This window comes from Pseudogymnoascus destructans (genome assembly GCF_001641265.1).
Source record: "Pseudogymnoascus destructans isolate 20631-21 unplaced genomic scaffold scaffold_65, whole genome shotgun sequence".
Lineage (NCBI taxonomy): Eukaryota > Fungi > Ascomycota > Leotiomycetes > Thelebolales > Thelebolaceae > Pseudogymnoascus > Pseudogymnoascus destructans.
This window is the reverse complement of record NW_020167582.1, coordinates 1-18,230: the sequence shown is the minus strand read 5'-3', so window position 1 is coordinate 18,230 and position 18,230 is coordinate 1. Positions and strand designations below refer to the sequence as shown.

Sequence of the window (18,230 nt, the reverse complement as noted above, 5' to 3'; positions counted from 1 at the left end):
TGTCTCGTCTGCCAACCATAACCAAGTCCGCGTCGCCTCTCCTGCGCCTGAACCCCGCGTCGTCTCGCCCTTGCGCTCGCGCCCTCGCCCGTCCACTCCCCACTGTACGACTGCTCATACAGAGCAGAAAGGGGCGCATCGCTAGCCGCCGCCAACACGAAGCGGCTATTGCAGCTATCATTCAGGTGGAGGCCGAGGAGGAGGAGGAGGCAGAGAGAAGGGAGAGGATGGAGAGGGAGTAGAGAGGATGGAGAAATAGAGTGGCGGCGTCCCTCTACACGTGTAATTATAGTAAATGTATGGCTAATCGATGTCTCAATGGAGAACATTTGAATTAATTCAACCATCTATCTGTGCCGCTCCCATGTCTCCATTCTGCTCCGACACGGGCACCCGAGGAAGTGTTCGTACGTGTCGGACTTGTGCACTTTAAGAAAGGTCGCGTACAAGGTCGAGGAGAGGTTGTTGATCGGCTTTGCGTTCCGAGAGCCAACGCAGAAGCATGTTATTAGCAGTTACCTTTTTATCAATGGCCAAAGGGTTCACCTCCTAGCGAATCCTTCGTGAGGTATATATGTATGTTTTTCATATTCTAAGCTATATACCCATAATAATATACTCATCGCCCTTGCTCAAAGCTAAGCTGAATATTTATATCATAATTGATTCGCTCTAAAATTTAGCAATGTACGGTTGAGCCACTTGCTTTCTTTGCTCCCAGCAGTAGCTTCACATTTCTGGTCCTTAAAACTTTTAGCTCAGTGAGATGGAACGCGACGTCGTCCATGGTTCTAGTTTCTCTTGCCTTAAGTCGCTTGCCTGCGTGGAGGGCGGCTCTGCACTTGGACTTGGGCTGACAAATCGGCCTCCCTGCACTGCGCAGTGAAAGGGTACTAATCTATGCCTCATTCAAGAAGCAACCGAGGAACCTGGTATAGTTGCGGTAATCTTGCAGCCACTGCTTTGTGGGGAATGGGGGTGTTAATTTGCTGATAGGTCGGTGTATGGTGGTAGAATGACTTTCGTAGTCCACCATTAACGGTTCATTTCGCTCGGACTGGCTGTGGCTGTGGCTGTGTCCAAGTTGCCAAAAAATCAATGGCCTTGCACCCAGAATCCATGCACGTCCGTCGTCGCGAATACCTCCGCACCCATCGTCCAATATACCACACTATAACACCTCTTCCTCATCATGTTCACCCTCATCCCACTCCTCTCCCTCCAACTCCTCGCCCGAATCCCCCAACTTGCCACGAACCCTAGCACCGCGACACCCCCCAAACACCCCAAATGGGATCCAACCACCACTCCTCCCATTCTTCGGTGCAGCGCTGAATAATCCGCCTGCCATCACGGGGCCTACCCCCCGCCCCGCAGAGCTAAGCGTTTGCGCCAACCCGTTCAGAGCGCCTAGACACTCTGGTTCAGGGGCTGAATTGGTGATGAGCAGGAGGGCGCTGGAGAGGCCGCCTACGGATGCTACTGTCTTGGCGAGGAGTACGAGGGAGAGGTGTGCCCACATCCACATGTGTCCTGTGAGGAACTTGAATGGCGGCTTAGAGTCTGCGAATGGTACGGTCGGGGTTGCGAGGAGGGCAACGGCGAATAAGCCCAGGCCCGCGCGGTATGTCGCTTTGTTCCCCATCTTGTCGCGTAGGCGGCCGAAGATGAGGACCTGGAACATAATTGTAGCGACACCGGCGGCGGAGAGAGAGAAACCAATATCTCGGGCGGGGATATTGCGGCCGAGTGGGGGGTCGGCGAAGGCGAAGAGGGGTAGAGGGCGTTGAAGGATGCGTTGGAGAGCTGGAAGACGAAGTAGGTGGATAGGAGGAGGAGGGTGGTGCCGCTGAGGGGTCTTTGATGGGGATGGAGGTATATGGGCCAGCGAAGATGTCATGGAGGAGGGAGGAGGAGGGGAGGTGCTGCTTGTGCTCGAGATGGTAGAGCTATGGGAGTGGACTCGGCGGTGGCCGTGGTGGTGGAGGGGACCGCGTCGGGTGTAGGTTGGGCGGATGGCACCGGAGGCGAACTGCCACATCCATGAGAAGAAGGCTCTGACTCTGTCTTGTAGCGTGGGAGGTCTTTGGCCTCCTCGAGGCTCTCTTCGAGGAATATCAGGGTAACTGTAATTCCACCACCAGTATGACAGCCGCAACCAGATTCGGGAGTAGAACGGGTAGGATGGTTTCTTCGCACTGGACTCTCCTTGCACTAACAATCCGCCTAGTGCCGGCCCTGAGATGGCGCCTACACCGTAGATGACGGGCAGCCAGACGAAAGCGCGGCCTTGATTTGAGCGGTCCCGTGATCTCGCCCAGACACGTACTGATGAGTCCCTGATTCCCGTTTACAATTCCCATTATAGCTTGCACAAGGATCGCATGCCATAGCTTTGTGCAGAACCCGAACCCTACGAATGCCGCAGCCGTGAGGATGGCAACGAGGAGATAACTGGTTTGCGCCCGATGCGGTCGGAGAGTGAGCCCCAGAAGTAATTCGTGAGGAGTTGCGCCGGCAGCAAACGACGAGGCGATGCGCCGACATATAGACCGATTCGTGATGTGTCTGTTGAGGGGAAAGAGGCACCATCTGTGGGAGGTAGGGGGAGATGGAGTTCAGCGCAGTTTGCTCGGCCAGGGCGATGATAGCGAGAACGGCGAGCTGGCGGCGCGGAAGCGGCGACTCATGATTGTGGTTGTTATGCTGGTCGTCGTCGGCATTGGATACTCTATCTTGGTCATGGGAGGAGTCGAAGGGAGACGAGAGCGCATTCCCGCGAGTTCGTGGAGGGGCTGTGGGGAAAGTCTGGTAGTGTGGGGTCGAGGACTGGCGACGATTGAGGCCCGCCACGATGGGTTTGCGACTCATCGCCGAGTGAGAGCGGGAATTTGTGAGTTTGTGTGTTTATATGACACGAAGTTCTGGGTGCGGTGACACGATCTGTACGCGTTATGATGCTTCAGGGCCCTGCCAAATCCGCCCCAGTCACCTCTTTCGGGACCTGGGAGTGTAGCCTCGAGGTTACACAGGCACGGCGCGGCCGAAGCCAATCCGCACGATCAGTGGCAAAGTTGCTGAGTTATATAGTCGCGGAGTCATGGGAACTCTAGATCACCAAATAAGAAGGTATAGAATGCTGAAGTTGGATGGGGAAGACCAGTTTTGTGCGGCGTTGGAGGATGACGTTGCCGGTTCTATCGAAAATGCCAAGATCGAAAAATCTAATCGGTGCGATAAGATTAGATTAGATTAGATAAGATAACAGATGGTGATCAGCTCCATGAGGGAGATGTGAACCAACACGTGACATAGCGTAGTATAGATGGAACATCGGATAGCCGATTGTCTCTTCTTCAGAGCATCATCAAGAATAGTAATACGATCGTCATCGTTATCACCGTTACACATTATTCCATGTTGCTCCGTAGGCTACACTTGGGGGCCTAATCCGGGATGAATCCAACCTTTTACTAAGAGCAACTATTCTTACCATAACGGCTTCTGAACGACCCGTGAACATCGTTACACCAGAGATCTCCGGAAGATCAAGCACCGTCAGCCTCGAGAGCAACAGACGAAGGACCTCCGAAGGTCAGGAGCGCTGTGTCTTGCAGAAGCAAGAGAAGAGATTACATTATACTCTCACGAGGAGAGAAGAGCCACCGGCTGACATCGAAGTCGAAAACCTATCAGTCAATCCGAACTTGACGACCTTGGCCCAAGACTCCCAGTCGGAGTAAACAAGGGGCAGAGGAAGGCACGAAGAGACAACGCACTGGACAGCAACTGCAAGTTGGAGGCCGCGACCCCAACCCAGAAGGCAGAAGGAGCGCCCTATTGCTGAAACCAAACGGGAAGGAACAGTCGATCCCCACCACTCAACTACGTCATCACTTTCCGCTATCCAAAACAGAAGGATAAGACGGTGTCAACCGCCAACCACCCAAAGTGTCTTCTCCAGAAGAACAGAAGGACGCGCAGTCCACGCCCCAAGAGACAGGAGCAGACTCTGAGGCAGGACCAGCACCACGTGAAGAGGACATTGTTGACGAACCGCTACACACCCCGCCACCACATAGATTCCCCTCGCAAGATCAAACATCACAGCAAAGCCCTTTATCACCGGAAGAAATCGAAATCGCAAGGCCAGAAGATCTTTCCCACGTTGGAGGAGGACTCGACTCAGTACACTCATCAGAAGAGCAACTAGAGCCACCGTACGAATCCCTCTCTGAAGAATCGGACGACGATAGTGACGAGGAATCAAACATGGCAAACGCAATGAAAGTCCCGGCGTTCTCAGGAGAGCCAACGGAGAACATCGAAGTCTCAATTATGGCTGCGCGAATTGCAGCAGAAAGCCTTGGCAAACGATGGGGACCAGACACCACAGCCACAGACAAGATGTTTGCGCGGGTTATGATGTTACAAGGTGCCCTCAAAGGAGCGGCGGCAACATTTGGCTCAGACTTATTAAACAGGATACCCGAAATATCTTTCGACAAATTCTGTCAAGATCTCCGAAGTCGTTTCCCGCCAATCCCAAGAAAGATTGTCGAAAAGGACGCAAGACAGAAAGCGATGACAATGTCACAAGACAAAGGAGAGAAGGTTCAAGACTACCTTAGTCGAGCTCAAACCCTTTCGGCACACCTGACAGACTGGGAAAAGCAGGAATATCTCGGGGATCAACTCATTGAGGGCCTTAGCCATGACCCCCTCAGATTCGCTGTTCGAAGCGGGATCAATGCCGAGAAGAAATCCAACCCGGACCTTACTGTCGACCTGCCATTTATAGTCAACTTTATCACAAGCACTTTGGATCTAAAGGACGCAACCCCGTCAGTAACAAAAGGGACCAAGAAGGAAATTACTTGGCAAACCATTGGCGCAGGTGCTACGGGTTTGAATTCCGACGAAGACAAACTTGACACACTTATCAAAGGGATGAACGAGTTACGGGCACAGCAATCGGTACTGGCTGAGAACCAGCGAATTATGTCACAACCTCGTCCGCGGCCCAAGGACCTCCTCGTCAAGGCTTTAATGCGACCACGTACGCAAACAAGCAAGACCAAACGGCACAAAATACCCTTCAGAGAGTAATGTGCTATAATTGTGGGAAGTACGGGCATTTCCTTCGAGATTGCAACTTACCTCAAGCTACATGGGAACAGCGCGAGTCAAACCGTCAAAAGGACCTCGACCAGAGAAACGCCTCAACCCAAGGACCTTCAGCAAATGCAGCCACACCTGATAGCCAATATGTCCACCCGTCCCGAAGACAATTGATGTCAACCGCACACCATTCGGAGGATGAACCACCACAGGATGTTGCCCGTGGATGGCAAAAGTACGATCTGCCACTCTGTATGGTAGACGGTGGAGCCTCGATCAACATCATGTCTGAGGCAACCTGTCGCCAACTAGGCCTGGAAGTCGTCCAGCAGGAGATGCTTGGCATTAAGACAGCTAACAACACTTCCGAGCCATGCTCGGGATTTGTCCAGTTTGTCATAAACACCTCAGGTGTGACACAAAAGATATCGGTGTAACGCTGACTTCTAAACGATAGAAGACACAGAGATTCTCTTGCGTAAAGGTTTACTTATCAGAGGAGGCAGGGGATCAGACACAAAGGCTTCAAGTAACACGTTACTAGTATATAACAAATACTGTATTGAGTTGAGCACGAAGCTCCTATCTAAGGAAATACTATCTACTTATATAGTGGCGTCGTGCCTAGTGGACTCTTGGGAACTCACTCGAGTCCTCGGAGTCCTGGACTCTTAGGACTCTTCTCATCATCCTGCGAGTCTGTCACGTGCCTAGTGGACTCCTGGGAACTCACTCGAGTCCTCGGAGTCCTGGACTCTTAGGACTCTTCTCATCATCCTGCGAGTCCGTCACGTGATACTTTCGGAACTACTATTCCCCGCTGCCCCTCCAGGTACCAGGGCCGGACTCATGCGACCTCCCTCCTTCCTGTCCTGTAGTTGGCCAGCCTTCTTGTTCCGTCGTAACACTCGCTCCCTTCCCCTGGGCATTCGTCTCGAATCCTATAAGTACGTCCATGTCCCCGGGACTCTGCTGCTCCTCAGCGAGTCCTTCAACATGCAACATGCCTACTGACACTGCCCGCAAACTCCAGGAACGCAACGATCTTGTCCGTCGAATAAAGAACCACGGATACGAACTACCCGAAATGGATTCTTGCTCGAACTGCGTGAGGCGAAACATTACTTGCGTGTCGTCTCCAAATGATTCGCGGCGGTGCGCCGAGTGCGTTCGTCGCAACTTGAAAGAAAAGTGTGACTGTATGGGTCCTGAGCATCCCGACTGGGTGAAGCTCGAACGGGAGGAGGATCGCCTGGATCGCGAAGAGGAAGAAACTCTTTCGAAGTTACTTCGTCTGCGGAAGCAGAAACGCCTCATCCGAACCCGTGGTAAAGATATGCTCCGGCGAGGTTTGAAAACCCTCGACGAGCTTGATGCGGCAGAGGAGGCCGAACGTGTGGCTGCTGAGAAGCGTGATGCTGTTGAGGTCGAGGAACAGGCAGTTAGCGCTGCCTCCTCGTCTGTGACCGGGACCTCCGCTTCCTCCGATCCACTGGCCTACTCCCCTGCATCTTGGGATCAATGGCTGGCGGATGGCGGCGTCGATATTCCTCCAGCAGTTCTTTGCTGATGTTCCTTGTTGGTTCCCACGAATTATCCGTAGGTTCGTAATTTTCCCATTTTATCAAAAACTCTTCTCGACGTCCTACTAACCTTCTGTCTAGGATCGCTTCGACCTCATATTCGATTATCTCATTCTCGGGTTGGAGTTCGGTGTCGGTCGCAACTGGGGTATTTCCTCTTGCTGGTTCCAGTAGTGAGACATGAAATACCGGGTGTAGTCTAGACTTCCTGGGTAGCTGCAGTCTGTAATTAACTGAGCTGACTTTGTTCAATATTTTGAATGGTCCCAATTTCTTGAAGTCCAACTTTGTGCTTGGTCGTTTCGTTTTGATATGTTTCCGGAGTAGGTATACTTTATCCCCCTCCTTGAAGGCAGGTTCCATACTGCGCTTCTTGTTTGCGTATGCGGCGGATCGTTCATTTAAGAATTGGATGTCCGTCGCAAGTTGTTCGTGGAACGATCTCAGTTGTTCCACCACGATCAGGGCTTGTTCAGCTCGTGATTCATCCGGTCTTGGTTGCCTATATGCTTCTGGCTGGTAGCCATAATTGGCAAAGAACGGTGAGACTTTCGTTGCTTCTGTCATCGCGCTGTTATATGCAAACTGTGCGATGGGTAAGATCTGAACCCAGTTATCCTGTTGATGATTGACATAGCTTTGCAGGTACTGTTCAAGGGTCTGATTTAATCTTTCTGTTTGGCCGTCTGTCTGGGGATGAAAAGCTGTTGACAGCTTATGATTTGTTCCCAGTAGCGCCATCAATGATTTCCAGAATTTCGAAGTAAAGAGCTTGTCTCTATCTGAGATGATTTCTTCTGGCATCCCATGATCGGCTAATATGACTCGAATGAAGGTATATGCGAGCGCCTCGGCGTCGCTAGCTTCTAGATATGGTATAAACTTCCCATATTTCGTGAGTCTTTCCGTGATGACGAGGATAGAGTCGTATTCTATTCCTGTTAACGGGTCCTTGGAGGGTGGAAGCTTGACGATGAAGTCCAAAGCTATTGATTTCCACGCTCCTTTTGGTACTGGTGTCGACTTGAGTTGTCCGTATGGCAGGTGCCTATTGGATTTTGACTTGCTGCAAATGTCGCACTCTCTTACCACTGTCTCTACCTGCTTCCTCATACCTGGGAAGTAGTAGTGTCGAGTGATTCGTTCGAAGGTTCGTGTTACTCCCTGATGACCGTGTGCTGGTAACGAGTGTTGTTCTTGCACCAGCGGGCGTCTCATTTGACTTGGGACATACACTAACCCTTTGTATCGAATCAATCCTTGTTCGTCGATGGTGAAGTCGCCTTCGACTTTGGACAAGACTCGCTTGGCGCATTCGTCTGTTGCGTAAGCTTTCTTGAGTCTTTCCTCGAGTTCTGTATCTTCGATGACTGAGATCGTCGCTAGTAACTCGTTGTACTGTATTCCTGCATCTGTTTTCTTCAGAATTGCTCTAGGTCTTTCTTCCTTTGGGCCGGCGTAGTCGGTCCGTCTGCTGAGAGCGTCTGCTCTTGCATTCTCGGAGCCCTTGCGATAGGTTATCGTGAAGTTGTAGGCTGCGAGGGTTTCTGCCCAGCGGACTTGTCTGCGGTTTAAAACCTTGGTCGTGGTGAAGTATATGAGGTTCTTGTGATCCGTCCATACCTGCACAGGGTAGGTGGGTCCCTCAAGATATACTCGCCACTGCTCAAAGGCAACGACAATAGCCAGTAGCTCCTTGTCGTGGATGTCGTAATTGAGTTCCGCGGGTGACAGTTTCCTAGAGTAGTACGCGATTGGTTTGAACTTACCGTTCTCGTCTGGTTGATTCAGACATGCTCCAATTGCGAAGTCAGAAGAGTCCGTTTCGAGGATGATCTTCTTTGCAGGGTCAAATGTAGCAAGGATAGGTGCTTCCGTGAACTTCGTCTTAAGTTCCTGGAAAGCAGCCTCTGCCTTGTCCATCCATTTGAATTCGAGATCCTTTCTGGTAAGCTCCGTGAGTGGTTGAGCTACCTTGGAATATCCCGAGATGAATCTTCGGTAGAAGTTGGCGAAGCCTAGGAAGGCTTGCACTTCCTTGACCATGGTCGGTGTTGGCCATTCCAACACTGCCGTTACTTTTGCTTGGTCCATCTTGATGCCGTGCGTTCCAATAATGTAACCCAAGAATTCGACTTGGTTTTTATGGAACTCGCACTTCTCTGGTTTGAGGAGTAAGCTGTACTCCTTTAGTTTCTTCAGGACGAGTTTGACATGCTTGACATGCTCCTCCTTGGTTGCTGAATACACCAGGACATCGTCTAGGTAGACAATGGTAAAGATGTCTAAGTATTCGTGCAAAGCATCATTCATCAGTCGTTGCATAGATGCGGGTGCGTTTGTTAGCCCAAAGGGCATGACTTGATACTCGAATAGGCCATAGCGGGTGCGGAATGCTCTTTTCCACTCTTCCCCAGCCTTGATTCGGATCAGGTTGTATGCTCCTCGCAGATCTAGCTTACTGAAGATCTTTGCTCCTTGAAATCTATCGTGTAGTTCGTTGATTAACGGCAGGGCATACCTGTCCTTGATTGTGATGTTGTTCAACGCTCGATAGTCCACACATAACCGTAGGGAGCCATCTTTCTTTGGTACGAAAAGCACCGGACTTCCTGCTGGTGATGTGGATGGTCTGATGAATCCTTTCGCTAGGTTATCATCGATGTACTCCTTAAGTACCTTCAGCTCCTTTTCCGATAGCTGATATATTGGTCCGAACGGTGGACTCTTGTCTTTCTCCAAAGGTATCTCGTGATCCCATGGTTGGTGCTTAGGAAGCGCCTCATTCTTAGGGCCTTCCTGGAATAATTGCTTGTATTCCTTGTACTCCACCGGTATACTCGTCGGTGAGGATGCCTGGGCTAGGTCATCGAGCTCGGAGGTTGCACATAACTCCTTCCGGCCCTGGGAGGGTTTCTCCCGTTGTCGCGTGTCCGTCCGTTGTTCACACGCGCACTGGCTCATCACAACTTTCTCGTTCCACCAGTCGATCTGGGGGTTGTGTTTCTTGAGCCATGGCATACCAAGGATGCACGCATGGTTGTCCATGTGCACGATGTCAAACTGAATCGTTTCCTTGTGCCCGTGTAGCATGACCATTTCCAATGGGACCGTTTCGTGGGTCACCATTCCTTCATTAGTCGAGATGGGCTCTCCATCTACGACCATTAACGGGTATGGTTCGGTTTTCAATTGCGTCTTGAAACCTTGCGTGTCTGCTACTTTCTTTGTCATAAAGTTGCCCGTCGCTCCTGAGTCAATCATTGCTCGGAGGTGTCGCTGTTGTATCTTAGCGACCACATATAGTTGCATGCTGCCCGTCGTGGCGCATAGCTGGTCTGTACTAGGCCTCTTCGTGTCGCTCGCCGGTGGCCTACCGTCGAGGACTCCTAGTTTTTTGACTCGTCCGAGGAAGGATAGTATTCATCCGCTTCCAATGGTGGTCCTTGGGGAGATCGTTTCCCTCGCTCTTCTGCTTCGTCTAGCAGATGTGGGTATTTCTCGTATACCTGTTCGCTTTTGATAGGCAAGTCCCCTTCAGACTGGCTTCGCCTGAGGGCATGAACTTGCTCTGCGTCTCTGAAGTGTATCCTGGGCGAGGATCGGGGAAACAACTGATTCTGGTGTTTCTTTTTCCAGTGGAGCTTGCAGTCATCTTCGCTGCAATACTCCCAGTAGACATACGCATGCCAGGGATGATCAGTCTCTGTTGCGTCTGTCATTGATAGTTCCCGCTGTCCTCTCACCCATGCACTATCTTCCCTCGGAGGCGTGGAGAACGTGTCTAGTTGCTCCATGGCTCTCCTTTCGATGCGTGGAGTGGGTCTCGCATTTTCCCGTCGGAGCATATCTCTGGCTTTCTCGTCGTACTTCTTCAGGGCTCTCCTGCGGTCCTGGTAGTAAAGTTCGACGCTTTTCATATACTTCAGTTTAGCCATATGCTCGACATCCTTCTCCAGTTCTTCCGCTTCTTGGGCTTCCAACTTAGCTACGTCTTGGGACGTGCCAAGCAGCCTGCGGGTATTCGTTAGTTGGTCGTAGTATCTCCAGAGGTCATCCTTGCAGTCGTCCACCTTGCATTTTAACGGAAGTCCCTGTAACAGGTTCCCGTAGAGGTCTTTAAGCATGGGGATTTTCCTCTGGCCATTGGGCTTGTCTCGTTCAGCCCTAATCTTTGCGTGGGCGTGTTTTGCCATGCGTCTTACTACGTTCTTGCACCGTGGACTCATTGGTTCCGTAGGTGCGAGTTCATCGAAGGTCTCCTGTTCCGAGACGGTGAACGATTCCGCCTCCGACCCTTCATCTGAGCTCTCGTCTTCTGGGGTGCTTTCGCCGTTTATTCCCCAGTCCTGTTTGCTCACAAACGTTGCGTTCAACTGTCCTGTCCAGGTGGCATTGAGTTGTTTGCCGACTTTGCGTCCGCCGTTCCCTTTCTTTGGCTGTCTGCAGTCTCGGGCCAAGTGGCCTGGCTTGTCGCAGTTAAAACAGAGTCGTTCCTTGAATTGTCTGTCTTTCTTAGGGTCACGGGGTCGTCCAGGTTTGAACGTGGCATCGAGTTCCATTGGGTCCGACCAACGGTTGTCTCGCGGGTGTTGATCCCGTCGTCTGCCCTCGTTTCCCCGGTAGGGGTAACTTTTCTTGGGCTTGTCATAGGTCCGACGTTCCTTCTGGAATTCGTATAGTCGATTGTCGATTCGGACCGTATGTTCGATTAGCGCTACCATGTCCGTTGGTTGTTGTTCCAAACGGGCAAGTTCCATACGTATATGGCTCTTCAGCCCACGTCGGTAGTGGCTGATGAGTGCGCTGGCGTCCCATCCTGTCTGATTGCCGTATCTCTGGAATTCTGTGGAGTACGTGAGGGCGCTGCCAGTCTGCTTAAGTGCAAACAGATGGTCTTCTGCGGTCTTAATCTCATCGATGTCTCCGAACATGCGTCGGATTTCCTTACAGAATCCATTCCAGCTGCCAAACATAGTCTGCGTAGTTGTCATGCTTCCATTGGTACTTTCATATTTGAAATAGTCCTTGAGGAATGGTTCGATCCATCGCAGGGCTTCCCCCCTAAGGTAGGACGCAGTCCACAGGGCATAGCTCTCCTGGGTGGGAAACTTCTCGTCATTGAAGTGCTGGTACAGTTCGACCTGTAGCAAAAACACCTCAAGTTCCTTTCGGTTGCCGGAGTAAGTGTCGGGCAACTTGACGCGTAGAGTTTCCTTGAGTTCGTTGACGGTGGGTGCATCGGGCATCTCTTCATTCTCAGGCTTAGACCTCTGAGACGAAGTTGGCGTGGTGGGGGTTTTCCCCTTCGAACTGACGACAGACATGTTGCTTTGTGTGTAAGCCGGTACCTCGTAGAAGTGGTGCTCAAAGTGTAACACTGACTTCTAAACGATAGAAGACACAGAGGTTCTCTTGCGTAAAGGTTTACTTATCAGAGGAGGCAGGGGATCAGACACAAAGGCTTCAAGTAACACGTTACTAGTATATAACAAATACTGTATTGAGTTGAGCACGAAGCTCCTATCTAAGGAAATACTATCTACTTATATAGTGGCGTCGTGCCTAGTGGACTCTTGGGAACTCACTCGAGTCCTCGGAGTCCTGGACTCTTAGGACTCTTCTCATCATCCTGCGAGTCTGTCACGTGCCTAGTGGACTCCTGGGAACTCACTCGAGTCCTCGGAGTCCTGGACTCTTAGGACTCTTCTCATCATCCTGCGAGTCCGTCACGTGATACTTTCGGAACTACTATTCCCCGCTGCCCCTCCAGGTACCAGGGCCGGACTCATGCGACCTCCCTCCTTCCTGTCCTGTAGTTGGCCAGCCTTCTTGTTCCGTCGTAACAATCGGCCCACGTTATACCGTCCGAAACGTCCTATACTATAATTCTTGGGCAGCCTTGGATGTATCAAGTCGGCTTCAAAGCAGATTACCAAGCAGACAAATTCACCATCTTTTCTAAAGAAGGCAAGCCGCACACTCTTACACGCACACAGCCTCCAAGAGATGCTCCACCGCTCATTATGCATGACGACCTCATCCCAGCTTCACTCCAACACAATGCAAAACATGCTGATGACCTCTGGGACAACCTCGCGAATGAATCCTCAGACTCGGACCAAGACTCCAACGCAGAGGAGCAGGACCAAGTCAACGCACATCAGTCGGGAAAAGGTACAGGCGGCCAATCAAGGGCGTATTAGCTGCCATAGATACCCAGCCCACTCCACTGAGTCCCCTTCAAGACATGGTAAACAGTACACTCGCGCTTATCGAGGCGCAGTACCCCCCCCTGGGAAGCTCAACTGCCATTGCAGCACAAGCCTTTGGAGCGGACCTTGAAGGAACATGGCACATTGCAGCAAAACTAGCCCTATGTCAAAGCAAGACGTCAAATAAGCGCAATCCCCAAAACCAAGAAGTGGCCCGAGGCCCGCCAGTGCAGCGTACTACAGAACTACACAATAGCCCAGCATCGTGGCCGAACGATCTCAGACTTAATCACCAAGCTCAGGAAAGGAGAAAGAAACTTGGCCGAAGAAGAATAATATCCCGGAGGGGAGAAATTGAAAACCATACCTCGTGGCGGAGATCTACAGACGATACATCCACCGCTCAGAAGCTCGCGCAAGGGATGCGAGGAGAAATTGTTGGGAATCCAGGGAAAGGGCAGTCAGAGGAAATCATAAATACCCAAAACAGAAATAGATTAGACAAGGACGAAATTGACACCATTAACTTTTACACTGTGTCCTCTTCCTGTGCTCCAATCACCAAACCCTTCAGCGAGGACACAATGTCTACCGAGAGGCAGAAGGCTCGACAGAGCAATGAGCCGCATCCTGTCGCGATTTCGATCGAACCCTCGACCTATGGTTTGCCGCTGCAAGGAATGACTGCCATCTTAAAGCGCACTGTTTGGAAGGATGTCGACGGCACCTGGGTCCAGCCAGTCCAACAGATGCAGCAATATCAAAACTTGTTACAGGGAACCGGACCCCAATGGGATTCTACCAAACGTCAACTGGGCCCCGAAGAGGTAGAGGCAAATGATGACCTCCTAGACTGTCTTATGCGAGGAAATCCGGACAAGCCCTACTGTCCAACCAAAAGAGTTGAGGGAATCGACTCAGGGAATTACACTACACCATCTACCTCTCATGTCCTCTCAAGCCATGCAATGGTAGCCGTAGACATCGTACCTGTCCCCCGAGTCGACCAGAGCACTACGCAACGCCCGCCTCAAATAAAAGGACCCAAGGCACTACATACTGTAGAGGATGAGGAGGAGGCGTTCGGCACACTGGATGCCCCTTTCCCAGTGGAACGTCATCCTGCAAGTTATAGACGCGGGTTGTCAGACGCAAGTGATGAAACTATTTGCGAATGGATACAGCTCAACGAGTATAATCACATGATTGGCCCTGATGCAAAGACAGATGAGCAGAAGAAACTTGCTGCTCGACTGTATTATACCTTTCCAGAAATTTTCTGTAACTGGGTTCGGGACATGCCTGTCACCGACATCATTGAGCACAGAATACCGACGCGGAGCACAGCAAGACCACGCATGTGTAACCCAGCACTGTATTCAGAGAAAGAATGCGCATATCAAGATAAGTTCTTGCGGGATTTACTTGAAGCAAATGTCATCACTCGCATTACGTCGCCGTGGTCTGCCAAGACCAAGTTTATCCCGAAGAAGGCAACAGGTAATATGACGATGGTCCATTCGTTTGTTCCCATCAATGATGCCACCATTAAAGATGCGTACACTATGAAGCGCATTGAACCAATCCTTCAAACGTTAGGCCAGAAATGGTTAAAGACCTTCTTCCAAGCGGACGGGGCCAATGGATTTTGGGCCATCCCATTACACCATGCCCATATTTATAAGACAGGTTTCTCTACACATTTCGGCCAAATGGCCTACCTCCGGATGGGCCAAGGTTTAACAGGAGCACCATCCACCTACTCTAAAGGAAAAGACATTATTACAGGGCCGATCCCTGAACCGTTCCCAGAACCAGCACTTCACGAGGCCGCCCTAGGCCAGTGTGTCTTCAGTCATTTTGTTGATGATGATATGGGGGGAGGAAGAACGTTTGAAGACCTGTTCCGATTTTTGTGGTGGCACTATTTCCCGCGACTACTATGGGCGAAGTTTACCCTAAATCCGAAAAAGGCAGTCTTTTTCACAAACGAGTTGCACATACTAGGATTCACACAAACAGCTAAAGGGATGAGGCCGTCCATGGATAAACTGGCAGCGTTCCGAGATATAAAAACGCCAACGTGCGAAGAGGAGCTATTACGCATCCTATACACTCTCCCATACTTGAAAACGTTTATCCCGGGGAGAGCCGATCTCACGACTATTATGAAAACAGCCCTAAAGTATGAGATCACCACATTGTCCACTGGCGAGCAGAGGAAAAAGTGCACCTTCGGGTGGGAGCAAAAGCACGAGAAGGCGATGCGTAGCGCTATCGATAGTATCCTAACGGAATGTACCACAGCTGGCGATCAAAACGTTCAGTACCATTTATCAGCAGACGCGTCCAAAACGGGACTCGGAGCTTGCCTTTTCCAAATCCCGAATCACCCGCCTGGCACTAACGCAAAGCAAACCACCCCAGAAGACCGAAAGGTCGTAATGTTCCTCTCTACGCGGCTTACTGGACCACAAAGCCGATGGACAGTTACTGAGAGAGAAGCTTTTGCAGTATTGGCAGCATTAGAGGAAACAGAATGGCTGACCAGGGGGTCATCCTGGCCTATTGTTGTGTATACCGACCACAAGTCCCTTATCCCCATGCTCAAAGGGGAGTCGGTACCAGACAGAATCGCAAGGTGGCAAATGCGCTTTTCACAGTTCTACTGTGACTACGTGCATGTCCCGGGCAAGGAGTTAGTAGTAGCGGACGGACTGTCACGGCTCCCACATGCGCAGGACTATTATAAGAAGACAGACGATGAAGAACTTACAGCCTTTCCTGTCGACATCGACCACGCTCAATCTTACGCTCTTGCGCACGTTGGAAATTGAACAACTTGATAGATGACGACTGGTACACCGAAGTGATTGACGTTTTACGACACCCTGAGAAGTTTGAGAACGGAGATCCCTCCACCCTCGAGCAGGCAAACAACGAGCGTCTGGTGCGAAAAGCACAGAGATTCTGTCTCTTCGAAGACAAGTTAGCATACAAGGAGAGAAATGGCAAGACAAGCCTCTGCGTCCCAAAGAACTCGGTGAAGTGGATATTAAACCACATACACGAACAACACGGCCATTATGCAGCGGATATCTGTCTCCAAAGCGCCTTCGGGCAATTCTTTTGGCCAACCCGACGGCAAGATATAAAGAAACACTGCGCATCGTGCTGGAACTGCCAAGTCCTTACCCCTATGAAGCCCTCTCAGTCAATTCTACCCATATTGACGCATGAACCCTTCGACCTTATAGGGTTTGACTTAATCGGGCCAATCTTTCCACCCTCCGACGATGGCCACCACTTTATCTTGTCAAGGTTGAGTACTTAACAAGGAAAATATGGGCAGACCCGTTAATCGCAGCAACAGCAAAAGCGTGTCAGGAATCGTTGGACAGGGACATCCTTAGCATCTACGGCAATCCTCGAGCAACATACTCAGACAATGGATCGCAGTTTGTGACAGGAAGCCTTGCAGACGACCTGAAACGAAGAGGAGTAAAGAGGATTTATTCGCCTCTATACAGCCCTTCGTCAGTTGGCCTCAATGAGAGAATGGTAAAGATAGTGTCGACCGCTATAAAAGCGTCAGTCCAAAAGAACCCCCATCTCAAAGTAAAATGGAACATCCTGTTACCCTTGGTAGTCCACGCTGCAATTGTCGAACAATGATATCGCTAGGATTCTCCCCAAACGAGTTACTTTTCGGGTTAATCCGAAACAACCGGAGACAACATTGCAGATCGAAGAGGAGCTTGCGTTAAATCGCTAGAGATGAAGATCGACTCTGAGAGGGGAGACGCAGGACTGTACTCGGGAAAAGGTAGCTGCAATGAGGATGGAGTCCCTTGACTACGCCCGAGATCTGGCAACAACTAGGCGATTCGGAAAAATGCTTCAACGTACGGACAACAACGTCCGACTGTGGCCGTCGCCGCAAGTTGGGACCTGGTTCTCCTAAAGCGCATGCAGCAAAACTTGCCAAAACTGGACCCGCGCTGGAAGGGACCGTTCCGAATTAAACACATCTACCAAAACAACCGGTCAGCAATCATTGAAAGTCTGGTCACGCAAGAGGCGATTGGGAAGTATCACCTGAATCACCTGAAACCATTCAAGGCCCGGGACCCCGAGAACGATGTCGACCCTCGAGGATGGGAAGAGTTGGCCAGACTCTCCGAGATAATGGATGAACAAATATCGCAGGAGCAGCAGTTTGAGAATATGAAAGGAGACTTCAGAGGCAACAAAATGGGATAGACAAGACCCAGATGCTGCTTTCTTTAATCAATTGATAAGCTTTCCCTATGATGACGACGCGGGCTTCGAACCTCCTGCTCAACCCGGGAAGGAGTTAAATCTCGATAACGACGTCGAGAGAAAATGATGTGGACAGAAGTGAGAACGGACACATCGTCTGTCCTGAAATCAGCGAATGCAATAAAACGTTATGTGGGTGAAATGAATATTATTACACCACTCCAACACGAAGTTTAACTACCTACTTTTTACTACCAAATATATCCATTGCAACCACCTACCAACTTCCACCTCCACCTCAGAACATACCTCCAGACCACATGTTTGCGGTTGGTATTCATCAGACCCCCCCCGATACAAATCGAGGGAATTGTTGAACTGTCATACAAATCGAGGGAATTGTTGAACTGTCATACAAATCGAGGGAATTGTTGAACTGTCGATAAGAAAGGAAGAAGAAGAAGAACAGAAGAACAACCAATAGTCAAACCTTTTATACCATTCTACCAGAGACCTATCCTTCTTTAACCGCGACCCGAAGCAACCCGATCTGTCGAAAGCTCTGATTTACCTTCACGACGAACATACACCTCAGACCTGGATAACCTCAGCAAAGTCAACTAGTCTACCCTACACAGGACACTCGAGTATACCTGGCCAACCAGAAAGCACACGCTCTTCAAATTCACCATTCACCATGTCGACCAATCCCGGATCCGAAACCTCCATTCTTGACCAATCCCCGAATACAACCCCACTTGTCAACATGTTCGGACAATCAACCCCAAGTACTTCTTCAAGAAAATCCATTCAAACTCGAACCTCACCTGCTTCGAAAGACCTCAGAGTCAAATTCCACCAACATGGACAATGCAGACACCAAAGATACCGCTGCAAATGCGAAGAGGAAGGCGCCTGTTGACGATGTTCACCGTGGGCCGATTGACTTCGAGCACATCACATGGGAAGAGTTGCCGAGCATGATTCAGAAAAGAAGTCAAAAGGCGAAGAACGCAGCGATAAAGAAAGAACGGGATTCCTTGCCTAG

The 18,230-nt window shown here is 50.6% G+C and overlaps 3 protein-coding genes across 3 annotated transcripts; 2 read left to right on the top strand and 1 right to left on the bottom strand.

Annotated features, from left to right (window-relative positions):
* Positions 1 to 1,171: 1,171 nt before the first annotated feature.
* VC83_09554 (uncharacterized protein) lies at positions 1,172 to 2,041 on the bottom strand (the record flags this gene model as incomplete). The annotated part of the gene is made up of 1 exon (XM_024472967.1): positions 1,172 to 2,041. The coding sequence occupies one exon, from the start codon at positions 2,039 to 2,041 to the stop codon at positions 1,172 to 1,174; it is 870 nt and encodes a 289-aa protein (XP_024319506.1).
* A 521-nt stretch (positions 2,042 to 2,562) lies between these two features.
* Positions 2,563 to 5,558, top strand: VC83_09553 (uncharacterized protein; the record flags this gene model as incomplete). The annotated part of the gene is made up of 5 exons (XM_024472966.1): positions 2,563 to 2,893; positions 3,033 to 3,231; positions 3,321 to 3,427; positions 3,965 to 5,059; positions 5,167 to 5,558. 5 exons carry the CDS (start codon positions 2,563 to 2,565, stop codon positions 5,556 to 5,558), a joined length of 2,124 nt encoding a protein of 707 aa, XP_024319508.1.
* A 12,321-nt stretch (positions 5,559 to 17,879) lies between these two features.
* Positions 17,880 to 18,152, top strand: VC83_09552 (uncharacterized protein; the record flags this gene model as incomplete). Its single annotated transcript, XM_024472965.1, has 2 exons — positions 17,880 to 17,970; positions 18,029 to 18,152. Coding segments are annotated over 2 exons (215 nt in total), but the record flags the coding sequence as incomplete, so codon positions are not given.
* Positions 18,153 to 18,230: the final 78 nt, after the last annotated feature.